Here is a 26,625-nt window from a genome sequence, read left to right as displayed (position 1 = left end):
AAGGTTGTGGAGGTCAGTGGTGACATGATGAGTAGCCCCACTGTCAAGCAGCCAAGGTGTGTTGGGAGTGGCGGATGTGGGACGGGTTGCTACATGGGCCTGTGCTTGCCAAGGAGGAGATATGACAGCGGAGGGTGAAGCAGTGTGACGAGAAGGTGGTTGCGCATGAGGAAACTGTTGGCGAAATAGAGGGCAGCGGGAGACAACATGGCCGTGGGTGCTGCACCATTGGCATCAGCCAAGGAATGGGCGAGCAGCACGACTGGTCTGAGAGTTTGGCGGGCCTTGAGGCTGGGCAGGCGCTGGTGTAGGCAATTGAGAAGACTGATTGTTAACAGACCAGGGAGGTCGTTTGGTACCATACCACGGAGTGGAATGGACAGTGGTAGCATGAGTGGATGCCGGTACAGGTTACGTAAAGACAGCTCCTTGTTTAAGAGTTTTTCATGAAGTTCATCGAATGAAATGGTGGAGTCTCGACCATTGACAGCATCAATGATGGACTGATAGTTTTCGTCAAGGCCATCCAGCACTTTTTCAACCAAATCTTCATGATCAAGTGGCTTCCCAAGTGCAGCAAGTTCATCAGCCTGGGTTTTGATGGATTGCATATATTCTGTGACGGACTAAGCGCCTTTGGTGATATGTTTCAGTTTGTCTCTAAGTTGCTTGATGTGACCGCGGGATGGGTGAGCATATGTGTTGGCTAGAGTCTGTCAGGCTTCAAGAGAGGATTGGGATTGAGTGATAAGAGGGACAAGAGAGGGTGAAAGGGTGCCTACGAGGGTACCAAACAATAGCTTGTCCTGACGTAACCAAGTTTGGTATGCAGGATTGGATGAAACTGTTATTCTTGGTTTTGATGATCACAAAAGTTCTTTGAAATATCTATCTAACCTTCTTCAAATATAAGTGTTTTTGCCTATCAAAGAATCAGGTACTAAAATGTCATGAAATGCAAATCAACCAAAAAAAAAAGCAAAAACAGGACACTCATGTCGGACGGCCGAAAGGAATCTGTCGGACGTCCGAAGGGATGAAGAACATCTGGAAGGAGTTTCTGTCGGACGCACATCGATCGTGTCGGACGTCCTAAAAATTCCACAAAGCTTTGATGACTCTCTGCCAAGACACTGTCGGACGCTCGCAAGGAGGCATCGGACGTCCTAAAGGATCGGACGCATGCTTCGAACGAACATCAATATCATCGGACGTCCTAAAAATTCCTCGGAGATTTGAGAACTCTCTGGACGACGTTCGGACACAGAAGCTCGGACAATAAAATTCCATCGGACGTCCGAACTTCAACTTGGCTATTTTCGGACGATTGGTTCGGACGATGATTTGATCGTCGGACGTCCGAAAGCCCCAACGGCTAGCTGACCCTTCATCTGCCTTCTATCCGTTGGAAGCTTTAATGAATCTCATTTCTGTTCCTCTTTAAAAACAAACTGTTCTGAACGAAGGAAGAACTTTTGCACACTTTGTTTACAAGTTCTCAAGAGATATTTTAGCTAGAAAATAGTCTCCAAAGTAGATTTGTTTTAAAGTGGTGTGAATTTCTGGTGAGCATTTCTTTTGTGATTGAAAGGATCTTTAGTGTAGCTTTGTTGAGGCTTTTCTGAGTGATTGTAAAACTTCTTAGCTTGACTAAGTGAGGTTTAGGGCAAGGAGGAAGTGCTCCCTCCATTGTACATCTAGTTGATCGTCTTCCATCAAAGAGAAGTTGCTCTTCCTAGTGTGTGGTCTTCAAGTTTGAGGATAGCTTGGTAGACACTTGGTTTGATTCCCCAATTTACTTTTCTGTTTAATAAAATTCTCATTGCTTGTCTATACTTGTGTTTCTGATCAATATTGCTCTTGACTTCTAATCTACTTGGTTGATCATTACTAGAAAAGAAGGTAAATTTTCATTTAGCAAAAATTGCCTAAATCTGATTAAGATTTTGAATAACCCAATTCACCCCCCCTCTTGGTTGTCTTTGGGACTTACAATTGGTATCAGAGCTTGGTCTCCTTGAGATTAAGCTCTAACGGCTTGGAGTAAAGATGACAACCAATCATGCTATGTTTGTTGAGGGGCAATCTGTTACTAGGCCTCCCATGTTCAGTGGCTCTAACTATGTTAGCTGGAAAGAACGGATGATTATCTTTTTACAATCTATTGATATTGAACTGTGGTTTATTGTGAGTGAAGGACCGCATGAAGCTAACTTTCTTGATGCAGATACAGGGCTGCTTCGGCCAAAAATGAGAGCTGAAATGAATGCTCAAGACAGGACTAACCTCACATTGAATGCCAAGGCCATGAATGTTCTTTATAGTGCCTTAGATTCAAATGAATCAATTAGAGTGAAAGGCTGTAAATCAACCAAAGAAATGTGGGATAAGTTAAGAGAAATCCATGAGGGTGGTGACAATGTGAGAGAACAGAGAAAGGCCATCTTGGTCACAAAGTATGAATCTTTTAAGATTGAACCTCTTGAGGATATTGACAAAATGTTTTGCAGGTTCACTGACTTGATCAAAGATCTCGAGGTGTTGGGCAAAGAGTACACCTTGGGAGAGAAGAACAGAAAAATTCTCAATGCATTGGGCAAAGAATGGGAAAATAAAGTGACTGCAATAGAGGAGGCTAAGGACTTAAGTTCTGTGCCTATTGAATCTATCATTAACTCACTAACCTCTTATGAGTTAAAACTGAAATCTAAAGTGCAGGAGGAAGAGGATGCTAGAGCAAAAAGAAATATTGCTCTAAAAACTACTCAAAGTGAAGATGATCCAATTCACTTGGATGATGAAGATTCGGATGGTGATGATAATGATCTTGCTCTCATCACAAGAGGTTTCAAAAGAATCTTGAATAAAAGGAAGTTCAGAAAGGGAGGACCTAGCAATCAATTCCAAAATTATTCATCAAATGCAAGGAACAAAGGAAAACAAGAATTCAACAAGAAGCAAATGGACAAATGCTATGAATGTGGACAGCCTGGACACTATGCAAACGAATGCCCCATGAAGAAAATAAAAGATGGAAAAGCTGATCGAAAGCCAAGATTCAACAACTTCCAGATCACTTGGAATGAATGCAACTCTGAAGGGGAAGTTGAAGAAGAGGAAGAATCAGCTCAAATGGCCTTCATGGCTATTGGAGATAATGAGGTAACTTCCATACACTCTCAATCTGAAAGTGATGATGAAGAAGATGATGATCTTGAATCCTTTGTTGAAAAACTGCATAATGCTTTGAAGGAATCTTATGATAAGAACAAGCAGCTAAAACAGAAAATTGCTTTTCTCATTCATGAAAATGCTTGTCTCCTTCAACAAAATAAACAACTAAAGACTGACAATGAATGTCTTGTAAGAGCCGGATTTGATGTTCAGAATGAGCTTGATAGAAAGACAGATATTTGTAAATTGCTGAAGGAAAGACATGGTGATTTAAAAAAGAGAATGGACAACTTGGATGAAACTTTGAAAGCAAGAACGCAGGAGTTTATCAAAAGGAACATGTCACCTACACATCCTACTATTTTTCAAAGAACATTTGCACACAACAAAAATGCACATGGTTTCACAACATATAGAAAAGGTGGATTGAGATATGTCAAACCAGTACATGTTAAGGACTCTTCCATTATGTGTGGTTTTTGTTGTCAAAGAGGGCATTTGAAAAGTGATTGCTATGTGAAAAGAAATCTGAACAAAGGGATGAAATGCATGTGGTTAGTTAGATATAATGCTAACTATTATGGACCCAAAAATTAAAATGGGTACCAAACACTTTCTCTTTTCAGGAAAAATGCTCACACAAGTCCAAATGGTTCATTGATAGCGGTTGTTCAAGGCATATGACCGGTGATCCCTCTTTGTTCATAAAGCTGAAATCAAGATCAAGTGGAAAAGTGACATTTGGTGATGATGTGAAAGCTAAAACAATTGGAATAGGTGATGTTGGTAAGGATGGTGAAACTTTTGTTCATAATGTGCTCTTAGTTGATAACTTGAGTTATAATTTGCTTAGTGTTAGTCAATTGTGTGATAAAGACTTGAATGTGTTGTTTAGAAAGCATGAATGCATTGTGCTTGATTCCAAATACAATGTTGTGTTCAAAGGTAAGAGGTTCAACGACATATATATTGTGGTTCTTGATAAAATTGATTCTTCTAGCTTAAAATGTCTTAAAGCTTCAAATGAAGATCCTTGGTTGTGGCATAGAAGACTTTGTCATTTTAACATGGAGTTACTAAAGGAAATTTCGAAAAAGGAGCTAGTTAGAGGCTTGCCAAAAATCAGTTTTGAAAAGGATAAAATATGTGATGCATGTCAATTTGGAAAGCAAACAAAAGTTTCTTTTAAACCAAAGAAGTGTGTATCTACTTCCAAACCTTTAGAACTCTTGCATCTTGACTTATTTGGCCCTACTCAAATCTCTAACTTGGGTGGTAAGAAATACTGTTTTGTGATTGTAGATGATTATTCTAGATACACCTGGGTAATATTTCTTGCTCATAAGGATGATGCATTCAAGAATTTCACTTCATTGTTTGCTAAAGTGCAAAATCTGCTTGGATTAAAAATTGTTAGAATTAGAAGTGATAATGGAACAGAATTCAAGTATTGTGGTTTTCCAGAATTTTGTGATCATAATGGCATAACTCATGAGTTTTCTATTGCAAGAACTACACAGCAAAATGGTGTTGTAGAAAGGAAAAACAGGACTCTCCAAGAGGCTGCTAGAACTATGTTAAATGAATGTAGGTTGCCTAAATATCTTTGGGCTGAAGCGGTAAACACTGCATGTTATGTGATGAATAGAATTCTCTTGAGACCTATCTTAAAGAAAACTCCTTATGAGCTAATTTTTGATAAGAAACCTACAGTTGGTTATTTCAAAGTATTTGGTTGTAAATGTTTTATTTTGAATCTAAAGGAACATCTTGGTAAGTTTGATAAAAAATCTGATGAAGGAATATTTTTGGGGTATTGTGAGAATAAAAGAGGATATAGAGTTTTTAATAGAAGGACTCTTGTGATTGAAGAAGCTATACATATAACATTTGATGAAACCAATGATGATAATTCCAAAAGTCCGTGTGAGGATGATGATGTAGGTGTTCGAGCAGGAATGGAAAAGCTGTCAATTGGAAATGAAGGAAGTTCTAAACCAGCAGCAACTGAAATGGAAAATGAAGTTCATAATGATCAAGAAGAGGAAGATGAAGACAAAAATGATGATCCACTCAAAGATCTTCCCAAGGCTTGGAAATTCAGCCAAAATCATCCAAAAGAGCTTATAATTGGTGATCCATCCGAGAAGGTAAACACTCGTTCCACATCTAGAAAATTGATTGACAATTTTGCTTTAGTGTCTCTTTTTGAACCCAAAAATGAATTTTTAGAAATAAGTTAGATGATCAAGGTGTTGTTGTAAGAAATAAAGCCAGATTAGTTGCTAAAAGATATGCACAAGAAGAAGGAATTGATTTTGATGAAACATTTGCTCCCGTAGCAAGATTAGAATCTATTAGAATGCTTCTTGCATTTGCATGCTTTAAAGGCTTCAAATTGTTTCAAATGGATATTAAAAGTGCTTTTTTAAATGGTTTTATTGATCAAGAAGTATATGTGGATCAACCCCCCGGTTTTGAAAATACAAAATTTCCAAGTCATGTGTTTAAACTATCTAAAGCTTTATATGGTCTAAAACAGGCTCCAAGAGCTTGGTATGAAGGACTAAGTGGTTTTTTGATCGAAAATGGTTTCAAAAGGGGTGTTGTGGACACCACACTTTTCACTAAGCAAGTGTTGAATGACCTTCTTATTGTGCAAATATATGTTGATGATATTATTTTTGGTGCTACTAATGAGTATCTATGCAAGGATTTTTCCACCACTATGCAAAGTGAATTTGAAATGAGTATGATGGGAGAATTAAATTTCTTCCTTGGACTTCAAATACATCAAGCTCTTGAGGGAATTTTTATAAATCAAGCAAAATATACCGAGGAGTTGCTGAAAAGGTTTGGCATGGAGGACTCAAAGCAAGTTGGAACTCCAATGTGCACTTCTACAAAGCTTGACAAAGATGAAGAAGGTAATCATGTGGATAAAAAGCAATATAGAGGTATGATCGGAAGCCTACTCTATTTAACCGCAAGTAGACCTGATATTATGTTTGCTGTTTGCTTGTGTGCTAGATTTCAATCTTGTCCAAAAGAATCACATTTGAATGCTGTAAAAAGGATTTTTAGGTATTTGAAAGGTACATTAGACTATGGTCTTTGGTATGCTAGATCTAATGAGTTTGCACTATATGGTTATTCGGATGCTGATTTTGGAGGTTGTCGTGTGGATAGAAAGAGTACTAGTGGAACTTGTCATTTTCTTGGAAATTGTTTAGTCTCTTGGTTTAGCAAAAAGCAAAATGCAATATCTTTGTCTACAACCGAAGCGGAATATATTGCCGCTAGTGCATGTTGTGCTCAACTTTTGTGGATGAAGCACACTTTGAATGATTTTGGATTGTTGTATGACTGCATGCCTGTATTCTGTGATAATACTAGTGCTATAAATTTGACCAAAAATCCTATTCATCATTCTAGGACAAAGCACATAGATATAAAGCATCACTTTATTCGTGATCTTGTTCAAAAAGGTGAAATATGTGTAAATTATGTTTGTTCTAAAGATCAATTTGCTGATATTTTTACCAAAGCTCTGCCCTTAGATCAGTTCATTCATCTAAGATCAAAATTAGGAATAATCGAAAAATCATCCTAAAATTTTTCAAAGTCTTCGGACGTCCGAAAGAAGATGAACGGACGTCCGATGATGTTCTTCAGCCATTTTCCAGAATTGCGCCTGTTCGGACGCAACTGTCGGACGCACAACTTCGTTCGGCCGTCCGACAGTGCAACGACTCACTTTTTAAATTAACTTTCTCCCTCATTTGCTTCAAACTCTTCTTTTCTATTTCCTCTCGGACGAAAACCCTCTCATTTCTCACTCTCAAATTCATACCATTCTGAAGCTCTCATTCCCAAATTGACTCAAACAAAACTTTTCCTGATTGATTGCGATTCACTTCTCCTAATTATTTCATCGTATCGCAAAACATTTCGTAAATTCCCAAATTTCCCTCAAAACCCTACTTTCTCATAACCGCTCTGTCAAATCTTGTTCAAGGACTTTGTGTCCCAAAATTTCTGTGCGTTTCACTTCCCTACTGCTGTGTGCATCATTTGCATCCTTCATTCCACACATTTCGCACAATGGTGAATCTAAGGGGAGGAAAAGTTACTGCCGGACGCAAGCATCCACTCAGGGATGAGGATGAGGATCTTCCTACTGTCAAACGGACATCCAAACGCTTCAAAAGGGGAGCTATCAAGGGTCAAATGTCACGGCCTACACCACAACCCTCCTCTCAGCCTGAATCTGGACAGGGGACTTCTTCTCAACCGCCTCCAAAATCAGCCCCTCCTCCTACATTCTTTGATGATACAGCAAGAGACAAACACTCCTTGATATCCCAGAAAGGTGTCATCCCTCAGCGCACTGTAAACCCTTCTGAATTTCGTCTCATAGGTTTAGAACCCATTCTGAAGTTGTTTGCCTTTCAGAAATGGTCGCATATCATTTCTATCCCAAATGTTTACTATCCTGAAATGCTGCATCAATTTTTTGCTAATCTTAGGAAAGGCACTGATCACACTGAAATTATGTCCAGGGTAAATGGGGTAGATTTATTGTTTGATCCTGAGATTGTGAATGCTATTTTAAATACTACCATTGAACGTGGGTGCAAGGATAAAATTACAAATTTCTTTTCCTATGAAGAGCACCCTAATGCTGATAATCATTTTGATGGGGCTAAAATGATGACCTATTTTAAAAGAAGTTTTTCCTCCCCTGCTGATGCCAAACTGAATGATCTTGCCCCTGTGAATTTAATTGCTTTTTCTATCATTTCAAACCTGCTTGTGCCTACTGATGGCCATAGAACTGATGCAAACAAAATGGAGTTGTACCTCTTTTATTGTTTTCAAGAAAAAATTCGTATTGATTTTGGTTTTGTCATGTGCAAGTTTTTACTTCGTTATGCCACTGATTCTCGCAGAAAATTATCTTATGGAAAGTTTCTTCAAAAGATTTTTGAGTTTTACAAAGTCCCTATTCTAGGTGTTTGTCCCAAAGAAGCATCTTCTTATGCCTTTACCAAAGAATATTTTGAAAGGAAAAATCTTGTTTTTAAAGATAATCTGTGGGCTTATAAGGGGGTATCATCTAGTGAACAGAGGTCTAAGACTGCACATGATCCTTCATCTATTCCACTCACTCCCATTCATCCTAGGAAATCTGCCACTAAGGCATCTTCCTCCTCCAATGATGGAGTGATTGAGCTTCTTCATGAACTCAAACAGCATGTTCTTCTTCTAGAACATGGCCTAATGCTCACCATGTCCTCTGAGCAACAAACTGCCTTCCTAGACAAAAAGAACCTCCTGTTTCCCCCCCCTGTGGTTGAGGAAGTTCCCCACGACAAAGAGTCACACCCCACTGATCCGAGTTCATCAATTCCAGACCCTGGTTCATCAACCCCTGTGACTCCTCATGGCACTTCTACATCAGATAAAGGCAAGGCACCAGTTGAAGAGGCTGCTGAAGATGATGAAGAAACTGAAGAGGAGAATCTCGACCAATATCAGCTCTCTCGGAGGACACCTGGATCCACATAGTTCATCACTTAGGACATTTGCATTGTGTTGGGTTATGTCCTGTTTATGTGTTTGTGGTATTCAACAATGAACATGTAATGTAATGGATATTTTAAGTTTCTTGTGGTATGTTTTGATGGTTGTTTAAGTACTGTTTTGATGGATGTCTAAGTATTTTAATGGATGTTTGTTTGTCTATTCTGATTGTGTGAATGCAATGAATTTGGTTTTCATTGATAACTATGTTTGTGGATGTGTTGATGTGATTGGTTACCCTTTTGTGATGACAAAAAGGGGGAGAGGATTGGTATTGATTGATGATTGATAATTGGTGATGTTGGATATGATTGGATTGAGTGTTTAAATTCAGTTAATGATTGTGGTGGATTGATTGGCTTAATTGTCATATTTTTGGAAAATTGTTTAATTCGGTTGGGCAGCCAAGTGAGGGGGAGCTTTTCAATTTTTTACGATTCATCAAGTAAGGGGGAGTTCTTGTCTATTGAGAAAGGGGGAGTTTTTACTGCAATTATCAAATCTCATTTCGAACTTTTGTTTTGTCATCATCAAAAAGGGGGAGAATGTTATTCTTGGTTTTGATGATCACAAAAGTTCTTTGAAATATCTATCTAACCTTCTTCAAATATAAGTGTTTTTGCCTATCAAAGAATCAGGTACTAAAATGTCATGAAACGCAAATCAACCAAAAGAAGAAGCAAAAACAGGACACTCATGTCGGACGGCCGAAAGGAATCTGTCGGACGTCAGAAGGGATGAAGAACATCTGGAAGGAGTTTCTATCGGACGCACATCGATCGTGTCGGACGTCCTAAAAATTTCACAAAGCTTTGATGACTCTCTGCCAAGACACTGTCGGACGCTCGCAAGGAGGCATCGGACGTCCTAAAGGATCGGACGCATGCTTCGGACGAACATCAATATCATCGGACGTCCTAAAAATTCCTCGGAGATTTGAGAACTCTCTGGACGACGTTCGGACACAGAAGCTCGGACAATAAAATTCCATCGGACGTCCGAACTTCAACTTGGCTATTTTCGGACGATTGGTTCGGACGATGATTTGATCGTCGGACGTCCGAAAGCCCCAACGGCTAGCTGACCCTTCATCTGCCTTCTATCCGTTGGAAGCTTTAATGAAGCTCATTTCTGTTCCCCTTTAAAAACAAACTGTTCTGAACGAAGGAAGAACTTTTGCACACTTTGTTTACAAGTTCTCAAGAGATATTTTAGCTAGAAAATAGTCTCCAAAGTAGATTTGTTTTAAAGTGGTGTGAATTTCTGGTGAGCATTTCTTTTGTGATTGAAAGGATCTTTAGTGTAGCTTTGTTGAGGCTTTTCTGAGTGATTGTAAAACTTTTTAGCTTGACTAAGTGAGGCTTAGGGCAAGGAGGAAGTGCTCCCTCCATTGTACATCTAGTTGATCGTCTTCCATCAAAGAGAAGTTGCTCTTCCTAGTGTGTGGTCTTCAAGTTTGAGGATAGCTTGGTAGACACTTTGTTTGATTCCCCAATTTACTTTTCTGTTTAATAAAATTCTCATTGCTTGTCTATACTTGTGTTTCTGATCAATATTGCTCTTGACTTCTAATCTACTTGGTTGATCATTACTAGAAAAGAAGATAAATTTTCATTTAGCAAAAATTGCCTAAATCTGATTAAGATTTTGAATAACCCAATTCACCCCCCCTCTTGGTTGTCTTTGGGACTTACAGAAACTGTATCATTGATGTTGATGGTGGGAGGAGGGGGAGAATAGGAGCCATCAATGAATTTCTGTAGGTCATATCCAATGAGGATTGCTTCCAGTTGTGTTTTCCATGACAGATAGTTGGTTGGGGTAAGTTTGATTAAGTTGTGGATGGTGATCATGGTTAAGGGATTGGTGGGCTCCTGAGTGTTTGGAATGACGACTTGAGTATTTTCTGCAGCCATTGAAATATAGAGAAGAGGAAGAATTTGCTTGAGATGGAGGGGTGTGGCCGAATGTTTAAAGAGCCCGGTATGGCTCTGATACCATGAAGAAGCTGAAACAGAGAGGCATTGGTTGGAGCAATTTTATATATATTATCTCATTCATTGTAACCCAATATATATACACGTATGGCAGCACAAAGGTGGGAGAGTTACACCAGAGATAGGAACCTACACTAGACAGAGTTCTATATGTAATCAGCAGCTAGAGTTCTACCTTCTATCTAGTATTAGTTTGTGGAGGATGAGGATTCTTATCAATCATCAACATGCTTAAGCTTATGGAATCTGATGACTCAGCCTACGGGGTGCTGTTAGATGATATCCTTGTTAGCTTACAGAATTTCGTCGCATGGGAGGCTAATTGGGTCCCTAGGAAGGTTAATGTGCCTGCACATTTATTAGCTAGGAATGCTAGTTCTATTTCGGATATTTGTAGTTGGAGTTATTCTCCATCACCTTTTCTTTCTTCCGCAATTTCGGCGGACCTATCCTCACCTTAAGGAAATTTTCTAATTTTCTATCAAAAAAAAAATGTGCAGTTTATTTAGGTATCCAAAAGTTTAATCTTAAATTATACACTCCAATTTTCGGTTGCTTTACTGCTCATTATAATTCTTTCAACTCTCTTATTTTTATGCGGGATCAACAATGTAGCTTCTTATACCACAAGGGATTCTACTTCTTTGTTTGATGAGATGTATCGTAAAAAAATGTAAGCACAATATCAATCCACACTTTCTGAGAGAAAGGAATATTTTTGCTGGATGAATGCAGAAATTAGGATTTGGGGAGAAAGTCTGATTTATGCATATTTTGGAGACAAGTTTACACTTTCCATTAAAATTTAGACAAGGGAAATCAATTTTGAAAGGACTCAATTGAAATTATTAATTTTGTTGACAGGGAAATACTATAAATTTCAATTGTTCTGGGAGAAATTGCCTGCACTAGCTACTTTTTGAAGTTTTATTTGTAATTTCTAGAATTGGTCTTTCTTCTTGATGCTACAAAATCATGAACTATCTTAGGTACACAACTTCTTTTAATGGTTGATTGAGAAAGGAGTTATGTTGAAGTGGGAACTTTAATATGTCTTTGGCCGGGTAAGAAGATGCTGAAGAAATTAAGAGATCCTAAGAATAAGAAAATGAAAGTGATGAACTCCATAAATTAAAAACTCTTAAACTGATAAATGATTACTCCCTTAAAAAATATTTAAAAAAATGATTATTCAAAAATCAATCATTTATCTAACAACAAAAGTTTAGCTTAGGAACAGTTTTTTGTTCAATTAAGAAACAAGACATGCTACTTTCTTTTTGATTTTTTAATTAATTTTGCATGGGAAAAGAATGTTAACTAGTAAAAATAGTCTACAAGAAGAAGAAAAAGAAATGAGCACCAAAGGGGAAAAAATTTTGAAACAATACCAGCCATATTTGAACAAGCTCAAAAAATATCATAAAGTTGAGGATCAAAGAAGACTTTGGTAACTAAAATAAATTCAGAATAGACTTTTGTTCACAAAATCAACCCCAAACTTGACGTTATCTTAAGAGTTAAGGCTCAACTGGATTGCCGTAGGAGTAGAGGTAAAGTCCTAGGAAATAAAGCTTATTACGTAAACATCATATGTGGGAAACATAAATGTAGGGAAGGACTTTTGCATGATAGGTGAGAAGATGGATTGATGTTGATGCCGAGAGACGACTCAAGTCATTTCTCATTAAGAGTTAAAGACTCATCTCCAATCAGAATTGTTTTTCTGGATCTTCTACTCTATAAATACAAGTGCGAAAATAGCCATCAGCTTTACAGCGAAAGTTACTCTTAAGAATTTCATTGTGACATATATCCAGCAGATATGTCAACCCTGAATTATTCCATCTGTCCAATTACATTAGTTTTTGCATGCTTGGTCATCCTTCACTTGCTCTCCAATTCTGGAATTAATGCTGCTTCTGATCAAATGCATGCGGCATCAAGTACTGGAAGTGAAGGGAAAGCTCTTTTAAGATGGAAAGCCAGCCTTGACAATTATAGCCAATCTAAGTTGTCATCCTGGTCATCTTCTGCAAATCCTTGCAGTGCCTGGGATGGAGTTCGATGCAACAAAGCCGGACGAGTATCGGTAATTAACATCACTGGTTCTGGCATCAAAGGTACACTTGATCATCTCAATTTCTCGTCTCTACCCCATCTAACTACAATTGAGCTTTCTCAAAATGCACTCCATGGGACCATACCATCCAACATTGGGAACCTTTCCAGACTAACCTATCTTGCCTTCTGGTCAAATCAATTGTCTGGTGCCATTCCTATTGAAATCAGCCAACTAACCAATCTTAGGTTCTTGTACCTTTTCGATAACTCATTCAATGGATCAATCCCTACTTCAATTGGCAATCTGACAGGCCTAGCCGAGCTACACCTAGGAAGCAATAAACTTTCTGGATGGATTCCAGAAGAGATTGGGAAGCTCAAATCTCTGACGAAACTCTCTTTAGGTGACAATACGCTCACAGGTCGGATTCCTCTGTCTTTTGGAAACTTAAGTGACTTGACTCTGCTGTATCTGTTCCAAAATTTTCTTTCTGGACCCATTCCAGAAGAAATTGGGAAACTCAGATCTCTTATTGAATGCTCTTTTGGGCAGAACTTGCTCACGGGGTCCATCCCGCAGTCTATTGGAAACTTAGGGAACCTGATATTGTTGTTTCTTTTCAATAATTTTCTTTCCGGACCCATTCCAGAAGAAATTGGGAACCTCTTATCCCTTGAAGATCTTGAATTTGGAAATAACAATCTCACCAGCAAGATTCCCAATTCTATTGGTAATTTGGAAAAGATCACTAGATTATCCCTTTTTGGAAACAAGCTCTCCGGACACATTCCTTCGGCCATAGGAAATTTAACCAAGCTCACTGACTTGCAACTTTCCCAAAACAACTTGTATGGGGCAATCCCTCTCGAATTGGGAACATTGAAGTTACTAGCTTATATTCGTATTTTTGAAAACCAGCTAAGTGGTGCTCTTCCGGAAGGATTCAACAATCTTACACATTTAAATGTGCTACAGCAGGACAAAAACTATCTTACTGGTGGTTTACCCCAAAATATTTGCATTGGTAGCTCACTGACAAGGTTCATAGTATCTGTAAATAATTTTCTCGGTGCCATGCCAAGGAGCTTGAAAAACTGTTCTAGTTTAAGAAGTATTGCTGTCGATGGAAACCAACTATCGGGAAATATCTCTGAAGAACTTGGCGTCTATCCATATGCGGAGAATATTTATTTAACCATGAATAATTTTTTTGGTCAGCTGTCTTGGAATTGGAGTGGCTATCTGGCTTTGACAGAGTTGGGAATCTCGAAAAATTATCTTACTGGCAGAATACCAACTGGGCTTGGAATGATATCTCGTCTTCAAAAACTTCATCTCTCTTCAAATCATTTGCATGGGAAGATCCCTAGCAGTTTAGGGAAGTTGACCTTGTTGCTTGAGCTTAAGCTGCACAACAACAATCTCTCAGGCAATATACCAACAGAAATTGGTCAGATGTCTAGGCTTTTAAATCTTAGTTTGTCGGCCAATAATCTTAGTGGCTCAATTCCGGAACAAATAGGCAATTGCACACAACTGCTGGATTTAAACTTGAGCCAAAATGCACTCGTTGGAAATATTCCTTCTCAAATAGGAAGTCTTCCCTCACTCGCAACTCTTGATCTCAGCCAAAACATGCTGGAATCAAAATTGCCACTAGAGCTAGGCGAGATGAAAAGCATTGAGACGATGAATCTTTCGCATAATAGGATATCAGGTTCCATCCCGAAAAGCTTTGATCATTGCTTCAGTTTGATTTCCATTGATATATCCTACAATCAGTTGGAAGGTCCTCTCCCCAACATTAGTGCATTTCAAAAAGCCCCATTTGATTCCTTGAGAAACAATAAAGGTTTATGTGGCAGTGTTACTGGATTGAAACCTTGCTCTCAATCAACTCAAAAGAACACTAGTAGAAGGACAACTAAAAGAATGATCTTTCTAATTGTTGCTCCAATACTAGCAACCATATTTCTTCTGGTTGTGGTTGTGGGCATCTTCATTCGTGCAAGGCCACATACGAGAAGCCTGGAGAATAAGCCTCAGGAATTTACTAGAAATATGTTCTCTGCCTGGAGCTTTGATGGGAAAATGGTCTATGAAAGCATCATTGATGCAATAGAGAATTTCGACCCCAAGTATTGCATCGGAGTGGGAGCATTTGGAAGTGTATTTAGAGCAGAGTTGCCAAATGGTCAAGTGGTTGCTGTCAAGAAACTTCATGAAACGGATGGTGGTGCCTTGAGGAGACCAAAAGATTTCGCCAATGAGATCCGTGCACTGACAAATATAAGGCATCGCAACATTGTGAAGCTGTATGGATTCTGTTCAAATGTACAACACACTTTCTTGGTTTATGAATTCTTGGAAGGGGGAAGCTTGATGCACTTGTTCAGCAATGATGAAACAGCAGCCAAGTGCGAATGGATCAAGAGGGTAAGTATTGTTAAGGATGTGGCAAATGCATTATCTTACATGCACCAGAATTGTTCGCCTTCCATAATTCATCGAGATATATCTAGCAAAAATATTTTGTTAGACTCTGAGTATCAAGCCCATATTTCTGATTTTGGTACTGCAAGAATCTTGAGGTCTGATTCATCTCATTGGACTTCATTTGCTGGAACTTATGGATATGCTGCTCCAGGTATGCTCTTCTTTGCTCAAACAAATCCAATTTTCGCTTTACCTTCTCTTTTTCAACTAATCCATAATTACATAATGCTAGCATGAGCAAAGCAATTTATGCTTTTGGATTATGATTCAATACTCTAAAGGGATTCATCTGCACCATAGTCTAAAGTGATTATTTTTTTGTGAATTGCAGAACTTGCTTTTACCATGGAAGTAAATGAAAAATGTGATGTTTATAGTTTTGGAGTATTGGTTTTAGAAGTGATTATGGGTAAGCATCCAGGTGATTTCATATTGTCCACATTGTCGGCATCATCATCCACTTCAACAGCATATGATATACTGTTGAAAGACATTGTGGATCCTCGACTTTCATCTCCAAGTAAGCAAGAGTCAAAACAAGTGACCTTGGTGGCAAAGCTGGCATTATCATGCATAGAACCCAATCCTCTGCTGAGGCCAACAATGAAGCAAGTGTGTGTCCAACTGTTAAAGGAAATACCATCTCAATTCAACGTATTCCCAATAGTTACAATTGGACAACTTCTGGACCTGCAAATGACAAATGTTTGAACTTCTCTGTGTAAGTATCTTTCCTTCCTCTATCCAAAATTGTCAAATTTTGTTGTCTGCAACTCTAAATTTGGGGAAAATTTTGCTATGATCTCTTGTAAGAAAAAATAGCAATATTAGTGTCAAAGCGTGCAGGGGTGAAGTTCTAGTTTGAGCCGGGCGGGGATATGTTGACTTCAAGGATTGCAATTGTACCCCCTGACTTATGAAAAATTATAGATTAACTTTAAAAAGGTCTATATTTTTTTATTATTGTCTCGCTCTTGCCCCCTGAATTTTCATAATATTCAATCTATCTCCACAATTGCCCCTCCAAAAAAAAAAAAAAGGATAAATAGCAACTAACAACTAATCCATCGTTATGCATTATCTTAATCTAAAATAGAGAACCAGCCAAGATGGCCTGAGCTCAGGTCTTCTTTGACCACGTTGACACTAATTGTATAGTAAAAAAATAGAATTTCTAAAAGGTTGTAAAATTTTCAATATGGTATTTTTTTAGTTAACTTTCTCCTCCTAAATCTCCAAATATGATAATTACATCAAATTTTATATAAGAAATACTAGCTCTTGTCTGAATAACATCAGTGGATAAATTTTACTTAAACCAACCAAAAGTCTCTACCAGCCCCGATTTGGTATATACAACTTCAAAAGCAACATATCATGACCAAATAAAATCAAACGGCGGCAACAAGCACTAGGACAAAATGATTGACATTCTAAAGGCATTCTAAAATTTCTGCCATATAACTAAAATGTAAAAGTTTTTGAAGTTTTTTAGAAGAATAAATTGTAACAATGTGATATATGTGAAGTAAAATGTGCAAGAAAATTCTTTCACAAAAAACAGTAATTGAAACATGCTCTTCTACCTTGACCTTTTCAAACCTGCATCTTCGAACTTGGGCGGGCATTGGCATCTTCTTTATCTTTATAAACAATTCCAGCTTGATGCAATTATAAAGATGTCAGTTTACTTCATTTTTAAATTCACAATAATTTCTTTATTTTTAACCAATCTATAAATTAAATTCCCCCGTCCCCTCCCCGCTCCTTTAGTCCCATCCCTCTTCTGTTGGAAAAAAATTTACAAAGAAAAAACCTATAAATGAAGTGAAATTTGCAGATTCCAGGATGACTCACACCATCTAGCATTAAGGGTCTGTTTGGTTGGAAGTAAAATGTTTTCCTTGGGAAAATATTTTCCGTGGAAGTAATTTTCCATGGAAATCATTTTCCTTTCATCATTTTCAGGTGTTTGGTTAGCTTATTGAAAATATTTTCTTACTTCATTTTTCTGGTGTTTGTTTAACTTTTGAAATATTTTCACTTTTATCTCTATCTTTACTTTCTACACATTATAACTACATACTTCTTCCCATGCAAAATAAGAAAATTTATCTCATTGTTTAACTTTAAAAAATCTTGGAGAAAGGTATATATGAATAAAAAATATCTCCTTAAGAAAATAAATAAATTGCTGGCCATTTAGTGTCAAATATCAATTACATGCAATACTTATTGTGACATATATCTTGCACTCTCACTGCTGAAAGTTTCTCTAGAAAAGAATATCCCTATTATACATAATTAATTACTAGCATAGGATGAGCAGGATGAGGTTTTTTTTTTATTTTGAATATACTAGGGGGAGGGTTGGGTGGGTACGGGGGAGGGAGTGTAACGAAGAGGTCTTGGGTTCGAGTCTTCCTGTTTACACTAAAAAAAAAAGAAGAACATACTGCAAGATGATTTCAGTAAGTTTGGAACATACTACAGGCAAGATGCATGCATTTCGGAAAACAACTTCAGGAAGTTGGGAAGGGAAGTTGTTTTCCATAAGATGAGTGAAAATATTTTACATAGGAAAATGTTTTCAGTAACTTTTGTGCAACCAAACACGGGAAATTAGGAAAATATTTTCCTGGAAAACATTTTCACCCGAAACAAACGGACCCTAAAGGAAGTTGATTTTCTTTTCCTTTTTTCTTTTGTTTTGGTAGTAAGTCCAACTAAGTTGACTAAAACAACTAAAATTTGCTACTTAGGAAAAAAAACAAATTCCAAAACAATATTATTCGCCAATAAGAAGGCAAAAGGATCCCAAAAAGAAATAGTAATAGTACATTATTAGGGGTACTGCTGCCAAGTTGACCTGAACAAATACATTACATACAGATCCATCTTCTTTTCTTTTTTTTTTTGGAGGGATACATATCCCATCTTTACTGGCAACTTGGAGCAGCATATTACATATTTAAAATTGCGAGACCTATATTCCTGTGATTAGCATTTGGCAATTTGGAAAGCCAATTATTGGGAAAAAGTTCTTATTAATCACAATGTACGTTTTCTAACCAACTTTTCATTTTTCTATCTCACGTACGTTAAGTTATAAAAAATAAATGTATATATATATACAGGTAAAAAGTAGAAAAGATATTTCAAATAACCGTAAATCCAAATGAGAAATTACTTTTGTAAATGTGTTGAGAATAGCAAAAATGTAAGAACCTTAAAACCGCTGTGCTCCAGCTTGATTATGATCATATTTGGAAATTCTCGAGAATCATTGCTACCAAACAAAATCGACCTTAAATTCAAAGATGAGCATTTTTTGTACGTGATATTGTTGTATCACACATTCTAATAGATGTATATTAAACAATTATGAAACCACTAATTCACGCCATTTTTTGTGTGTAACTTCCCTATGGTTTAACACATTAACACATGACCTCCCTAACGCTTAAAATATTCACATAATCCCTTGTAACTTTATGTAAAGTGGATATTTGATAGAAAAAGCAACCTGGACAAGGTTGTTAGTTGAAATATTATTATTACTCTTACTTAAGTGCCAATCCAAATGAGAGTCTAACACTTTGTATAAAATCATGGGGGTAATCATATATGTATATGGAAAACTATAGGAGAATTAAGTGAATTTTTATTTAAAAAAAAAACTATAAGGAGGTTAAATGGATATTATAATTTCACCATATAAGTTTTTAGAGTGAGTGAGGATCAATTTCTATAACATAAGGTACTTTCTCTCCGTTTTTAACTTTACATAAAGCTATAGAAGGTTATGTGGATATTTTGAAACGTTAAGAAAATCATGTGCCAATATGCAAAATTATGGGGGATTTTTTTTTTTTTTTTTTTTTGGTGTACAAAAGGAATCGAATAATCAAGTATAAAGAAAATTTTTCACCTAACGGATCATTTTGCAGTGTTCACTCGCTAGTGTTTGTCTAAATCGCTCGGTCTTGGTTGCATAATTTTACACATAGCACTTGATTAGTAAATAGGATATCAGAGGAATAAGAAAGGAGTATCTTAAAAACAGCACAAGCACTTATACTTTTACCTGGCTTGCTGTTCTAGATTGCGTTTAGTTAATGGCTTTTATCTATTGCAACTCCTATGTTTTAATACGGTTCTGATATTTGTAATTTAAAATTAAGTTTAGGACTATCATAAATGGAAAGATTGTAAGTAGTATGAAAATAGTAAACTTCTGATTGTAATGTGGAAAACAAAAAGAACGGGAATGAGAAAAAATTGAAAGAGTTCTGAGGAAGTCCAAACTAAAAGAGGGTAGTGGCCCGGGAGGTTTTTCTTCTGTTCAGTGCTGGGTATTATTATACTATCTACCATCTTGTGGTGATTTTAATTTTAGATGGATCAAACTTTTAAGTTTCAGCTAAAATTCATGTAAGAAGGAAGCTGTCTATAAAAACCTCAAAGATTATATGAAAAGTAACATTCTCCTATGTTTGATGCATAACTAATTAATACTACTATGTAACAATGATCATCTAGAAAGTTTTTGCTCGAGTTCCTAGTGTTTCAAAGTACATGCATTATAGATAAACAAAAGAATGAAAAGAGGTTTGGACAAATAAAACTACACATGATATCAGTATCACCAAAATCGTAATGTAAGTGATAGGATATCTTCACTAAAAAAATGAAAAAAAAAGTAGTCAAATTTTTTACGTTTAGAATAATCCATGCTTCTCTAGTTAATTTTTATGCAATCTATATCTAGTCAAATAAAAAAATTTCATGTTTAATTTATGCCAAATATTAACACTTACATCCATATACATAGACCAAACATAAAGGAATTGCTATTGCGTGTGGATCATCTGATTTAGAAATTTGTAAAAAACTAAACAAGAAAAAAAACTGCAAGTTCCAGTTAAGATGCGTTCTTTTCCTATGAAAACCATAGTGCAGTAGTAATAAATCCATGCGTGTTTTTATGATAAGAATTCCTCTATATTTTAATGAATTGAAATTTTATAGAAATTAAAGATTAAAAACAGCAATAAAAGAAGAAGAAGAAAACAATTGAACCCTCCTCATTATGATTATAACCCTTTTTTAATAATTTATTTAAGGAGAAACATTTCTTTATTTGGACTTCCAATTTAAACCCTACAACTCACATGAATTTTCTTGTAATATACCATCTTTTTTTCTCCTAATCCCTTTTTTCCTACTACATATAAGTAGTTGCGCATTTTACTATTCACCAAATTTTGCGCGTTCTCGTTTTCCCTCTTATGCTTAAGAGTTTTGTACTTCTTCTGTTTTCCCTCTTGTGCTTCGTGCACTTGTACCTTTTTGCTTAGTGCAACTTAAGTCTTCTTCTTTTATTCGCTTGATGCAATGTAACATGTGTATGATAAGCAATAATATATATACACTTGATGGAAGTATATATATGGCTATGTCCTTTGGTATGCCGTTTTGCTATTTATGTTTGATTTTTTTAATTCAATTGGCAGTAAATGTAATGGTTTTTTTAATTTAATAGTGTAAAATGACTATTAAAAAGTATTTTAAAATGTAATTATAGGCCAAGAAATAAAAAAAGATGAGTTTGTTTTAATAAATGAAATGATCTTAGTTTTGTGTAATAATAGATAAAAAAGATGCTTTCTTTGTGATTGCTACAATGGAATTTAGCTTTGAAATATTTATAAGTATAAAAAATATATTTTTAATTCCTTAAATATTTTTAAAAATTCATAAAAATAAATTCATAAAAAATACAAATAAATTCTTATTATTTAACAAATCAATTCGAGGCATTGCTCTTCGATCCAATGAACCTTAGAACATATAGATCTTGAATTTGTAGATTAGGCGAGGTAAGTTGTGTCAGTGCAAATTAATTATGTTTTACTATTGCTACAAATTATTTATGTAATTTGTATTTTATCTATATCAATTCTCAAGAGAATATATTTTGACAAAAAAAGTCTTAAGAGAATATATAAATATTAAGAATATATATATATATATATATATAAAATTCTTTTTCATAATTGGAAAAGAGTGAATGGCCCAAAATGTTACTAAACTATTGAAAATGGCACCCTTTGGTCATCAAACTTTTTTGTGGCCCAAAAAGTCACTAAACTCACATAAACACGCCAGCAGAGTCATTTTATCGACTTTTAGCGGTGTCCCATCCCGTTACAAGGGCCCTTGAGTTGAACAAATATTCTGATATGGGCAAAAATGTCCAAAAGGTTATTGGAACAAGGGAACCCATATTTGGCTTCATTCCCAAAGTTGACCAACCGATCGTTTGCTTCACTTTATCTTCTCTGGCGAAGGGTGATCGTGACCACCTGTAAATCAAATCAAAATAGTAAATAACTAGATTTATAGCCTAATCATCTGAAAAACATGAGCAGCCAAGGAAATTGTGAAGCTAGTGATTTCAATGGACTGGGTGAAGCGACCGAGGGATGAGCATGTTGATCCGCACACGATGTATGGTAAGTTCTTATAAAATTTGTTTTGGTGCAGAAGATTGTTGGTAAAAGATAGTGTAAATTATGGGAATATTAACACAAAATGCAAAAATGTCAAAAAAGTTATGTGTGTGGGGTCTGTGATTTTAGGTTTTAAAGGGTTATTTTATATAACAAAGGGGCATGAAAGGGACATGAGAGAATGGTCCTCCCTTTTGTCGTTATAGTAGTTTACAAGGGGTCCTACATTCACATGTTGTTAAGCTAAATTATTAGGCAGAAAAAAATGTGAATTTTGTTGTATTCGTTGACTAACTAAGGTATAATATTAAGGTTTTGTGTGGTGAAAAAATGAACCTGCATTGAAGAATTAAAAATTAATTTCAGCATGTAGTTTTTATTAACAAATTGTATATATATCAATTAACAATACCTACCACTATTTGGTTTGTTAATGCAGAGCATGGATGCTCATTATTTTCAATTAAGATGCAGCATGGTGGTAGAATTCAAGGGGATAAATATAAGAGCTATGTTGGTGGGGAGATAGGCTATTTTGATCTTTGTGATGGCGATAGGATGTCAATGCATTAGATTAACGCCATGGTGAAAAAGTGTGGCTACAACAACGAAGTCATATTCTACTATTATCTTGATCCAAGAAGTGATATCAACCATGGATTGAAAGAACTCCAAACTGACGAGCATATCAGAGGTTTTGTAGTTGGGTGGAGCAGTTCAAGTTGATGGAAGTGATATGCAACCATGTTCCACAAGATGAGGCATTAAAAATTCAAACAAAGACCATCGTGAAGCCACCAAATGTGCACAAGTCTACAATGGTAATACAGGAAATTGATGATGGGGAGCAAGGTCAAACAATCCATGCAGGTAGTAGTAAATTTGTCAAAACCTCACAATCTATTAGGAAAAGGGGTTATATTTCGCGATCATTTGCTGCTTTAGAGTGGAAGGATAGCATTATACAAAAAGAAGCAGTGCATGGAGCTACTAGGCAAGGTGATACATCTATAATTGCAGCAGGTTTTCACTCAACTTCTGGAGAAGGTGAACAGGTTGACTCAGAGAAAATTGAAAATGAGGGAGAAGGAGACGAGTGTGATGGTGATGGAACATGTGATGAGAGGGAATTTCAGCATTACACAGATTATTGTAGAGATGATGAAATGTATGAAATACAAACTAGGCAGCAGCCTCCAACACAATGTGGTGAACCATGCTAAGTCAAGTGAAAGGCAGCCAGAGAGTGAAAATGATGTTGGCGAAAGAGAGAGTGAAAGGCAGCCAGGTGAGAAACCAACCTAGGCAAGAACTCAAGCAACAAAAAGTTCACATTTGAGGAGGAGTTCTAGGTTGAGCAGCAGACGGCAAGGTGATGCCAGTGTCCCTGAAACTACACAGGGGAGTGAAGACTGTGGTTGGCAAACTACACAGCAAACACAAGCAGCCAATGCCAGCAATCAAAATCCACTTTTGAATGATAGAGTGGAGATGGAACTCAACAGCAATCATGGGTCGTTTGACGAGGAAATCAAAGGGGCAGAGGTAAAGTGTACTAAGTTTGATATGGAGAAATTTATGAAAAATCCCGAATTTGAAATTGGTATGAAATTTGGAAGTAAGGGTTTGTTTAGAGAAGCTATTAGGAATTACTCGATTCTTACCGGAAGACTTGTATTTATGTATACGAATGACAAATCTAGATTGAGGGCAAAATGTGTGACATCTTGTCAGTGGTATGTGTATGCTTCTAAAGTTCCGACCTTAAACAACTCGGATTTTGATTTGAAGACATTAAATGATGTGCATAGCCAGTGCAGTCATGCATGGAAAAACAAGCACATGTCTACATCTTGGCTGGCAAATAGATATGAAGGCCAAATAAAGTCAAATATGGACATGCCAGCAAAACAAATTAGGCAGACTGTGGATGAACAATATAAGTGTGAGATTAGTAGAAGTGTGGCTTACAGGGCAAGGAGTAAGACTAGGAGGAATATTAAGGGCAGTGTTGATAAGTGAATATTTTGTCTATATTTTTGTACAGTTTTACACGAGCTTTTGTCATGCTTTTAAAGGATCATAGTCGTACTTAAACTCTTTTTGGTACAAATTGCTTCAAGTGTTGTTTAGTGATCGAAACGTGCAAAATGAGTAGATTAATGCATAAACATATGATATTTTGTAGGTTATCAGATCATGAAACACTTACATATTATAAGAAGAGGCAAGATGCTAGTTTGAAGACAATGGACAAGTGAAACAAGGAGCGAAAATTGAGCAAAAGAGAGAAGAATTTGAAGATGGAAACAGGGGAGATGGATCCGAGCTCGGATCTTCTCTCGTCCCATATGATCCGAGCCCTCGGTTAAACTTCGGGAGAAGTAGATCCGAGAGCCAGACGATCCGAGCTCGGATTGACCTGAAGAAGGCCTCGGATCCTGCATGAAGAACGGTAAAGAAAAAGCTGAAGGCAAGGATCCGAGCTCGGATCCTATTTTTACCCCTCGGATCAAGGCCTCGGATCTTTCTCTCTCCTCTGCAACTTGCAGAATAACTTGTGTTCATTTCACACTTACTTTTTGACTCATGTTTCAAACAAAATTTCAGCTGGAAGCTGGCAAACCTCTTGTACACTTGAAGAAGCAAGATGTGATGATTTCAAGGAGGGGCAAATTTGGAAGAAAAAGGAGAAAAAGACATTATTAGATAGAAGTAGAACATAGTAGAAGATATATAGGAGATGTTAGCTTTAGAAAAGAGAAGTTAGTCTTGTCTTGTTCTCTCTAGCTAGTAACTTTTGTGGAGAACAATTGGAGACTTCATTGTACCCATTTTGTTGAAGAAATTGAAGATCATTTGAAGCTTCTTCATTAACCTTGGCTAAACTTTTTCTAATCTATCTTTTACTTGTGATTCATGATGTGTTCATGCAATGAAACTATGTGTTTTCTTGTTATATCTTACATGAGTGGCTAAATTTCTAGATCTAGGGAGTAGATGAAACTTATGGCTACTTGATATGAAGTGGATATGATTTACACTTGTTACATCTTGTATTAACTTGTCTACTTGTGCATGCTTAGCCCTTGTTGTTGCTTGATCACCAATAACAAGCTCTTAGTTGTTATTATTCAATGAAAATTGGTAATAATGATGGAACATCATGAGTAGGGCTTAAGTAGTAGACTCGTGAAAGTAGAGGTACACTTAAGTGGATTAACCTTGCATTTCATAAAGGAAACAAGAGTAGAACTAGTTATTCACCATGAGAATAAGGAAAACTAGACTATTCTAGGCCATTTCATCATGAGAATGAGATTTGGTAATAGTGGAAATGAATCTCTAGTTAAACAAGGGTTGTAACAAGAGGTAAATCTATTCATTTGTGTTGTTTATGCCATAAGTGGAATCTACATCCCTAAACTCAAGTGTTTAGTGAATTTTCTCCATTTGTTATCTTGCAATTGTTTAGTTAAGACTTGTAGGAAGTAGTAGTTATAGATTCTCTTGCATTAATTATTAGTTAGTCTAAATAATAGAGTAAGTAAAGGACCTAGTACTTGTTTAAGTTGCTCCTCGTGGGATCGACCCGATACATGCCCTAAACTACTAATTTGACCTGTATACTTGCAGTCAACGGGTATTAATCGGAATTAAACTTGCACTTATATCAAAAATCCGTCAAATTTTTGGCGCCGTTGCCGGGGAGTGGCAATATTAGGGCCTAACAAGTTCTATTAATTTAGACCTTTATATTCGATTAATTGGTACTAGTTTAGTGTAGCGAAAATTCTTGTTAATATTTTGAATTGGATTTTTATTTATTTTTGTGATATAATTATTACATTGTCTCTATTCTTCAATTTTTGTAGTGTATGCACCGAGCTTTACAAGTAGTAGTACCTTTTGATCCTGAAATTGAAAGGACACTACGTAGACAAAGAAGGCGTACACCACAACAAAAAGAAAAAGAGATTAGGCAACCAATAGAAGGAATTGCAATAGAACTTCCGTTTGAAGAAGAGATGGCAGAAAATGAAGCAAATAGGCGAGCTCTAAGGGATTTCGCTCTACCGGGAACTCAAGGATCCCAAACAAGTATAGCGCGGCCGACGGTAAACGCTAACAACTTTGAGATTAAACCATCACTTATCCAAATGGTTCAACAATCTCAATTTGGAGGTAATGCCGTAGAGGATCCTAATGCACACTTAGCCACATTCTTGGAAATATGTGATACAATTAAAATGAATGGAGTTAGTGATGATGCTATAAGGCTAAGGTTGTTTCCATTTTCATTGAGAGATAAAGCTAAAATTTGGCTACACTCTCATGCGCCTAACACTTTCACCATTTGGGATGATTTATCTAGGGCATTTTTGAATAAATATTTTCCACCGGGTAAAACGGCTAAGTTTAGAATGGATATCACTAGTTTTAGCCAATTGGATGGTGAATCATTGTATGAAGCTTGGGAACGGTTTAGAGAGTTGCTTCGGAGATGTCCACATCATGGACTTCCCGATTGGCTAATCGTACAAACTTTCTACAATAGTTTATCTTTCTCTACTAAAACTACCATCAATGCAGCCGTAGGTGGACCTTTAATGGGTAAATCACCCCAAGAAACTCAAAGTTTAATAGAAGAAATGGCCTCAAACAACTACCAATGGGCCAATGAGAGAGATAATCCGAGACGCCACGCAGGTATGATTGAAATGGACACTCTTAACATGTTGAGTGCCCAAATGAACAATGTGGTGAAGTTACTTAATAGGCAAGCCGGAGT

General features: G+C 36.6%; 1 protein-coding gene and 1 non-coding gene across 2 annotated transcripts; one reads left to right on the top strand and one right to left on the bottom strand.

The window, feature by feature from the left end:
• The first annotated feature begins 12,547 nt into the window (after positions 1-12,547).
• LOC113708695 (uncharacterized) lies at positions 12,548-16,281 on the top strand. Its single transcript, XM_072052423.1, has 2 exons — positions 12,548-15,469; positions 15,650-16,281. The coding sequence occupies exons 1-2, from the start codon at positions 12,583-12,585 to the stop codon at positions 16,027-16,029; spliced, it is 3,267 nt and encodes a 1,088-aa protein (XP_071908524.1). The 5' UTR covers positions 12,548-12,582; the 3' UTR covers positions 16,030-16,281.
• A 9,967-nt stretch (positions 16,282-26,248) lies between these two features.
• On the bottom strand, positions 26,249-26,355 carry LOC113743861 (small nucleolar RNA R71). Its single transcript, XR_003461223.2, has one exon. It is a non-coding gene; the product is annotated as a small nucleolar RNA R71 (small nucleolar RNA).
• Between the last annotated feature and the right edge of the window lie 270 nt (positions 26,356-26,625).

Source organism: Coffea arabica, chromosome 1c, assembly GCF_036785885.1.
Source record: "Coffea arabica cultivar ET-39 chromosome 1c, Coffea Arabica ET-39 HiFi, whole genome shotgun sequence".
Lineage (NCBI taxonomy): Eukaryota > Viridiplantae > Streptophyta > Magnoliopsida > Gentianales > Rubiaceae > Coffea > Coffea arabica.
Note: the sequence above shows the minus strand (reverse complement) of the source record. Positions and strands in the feature narration are given on the sequence as shown.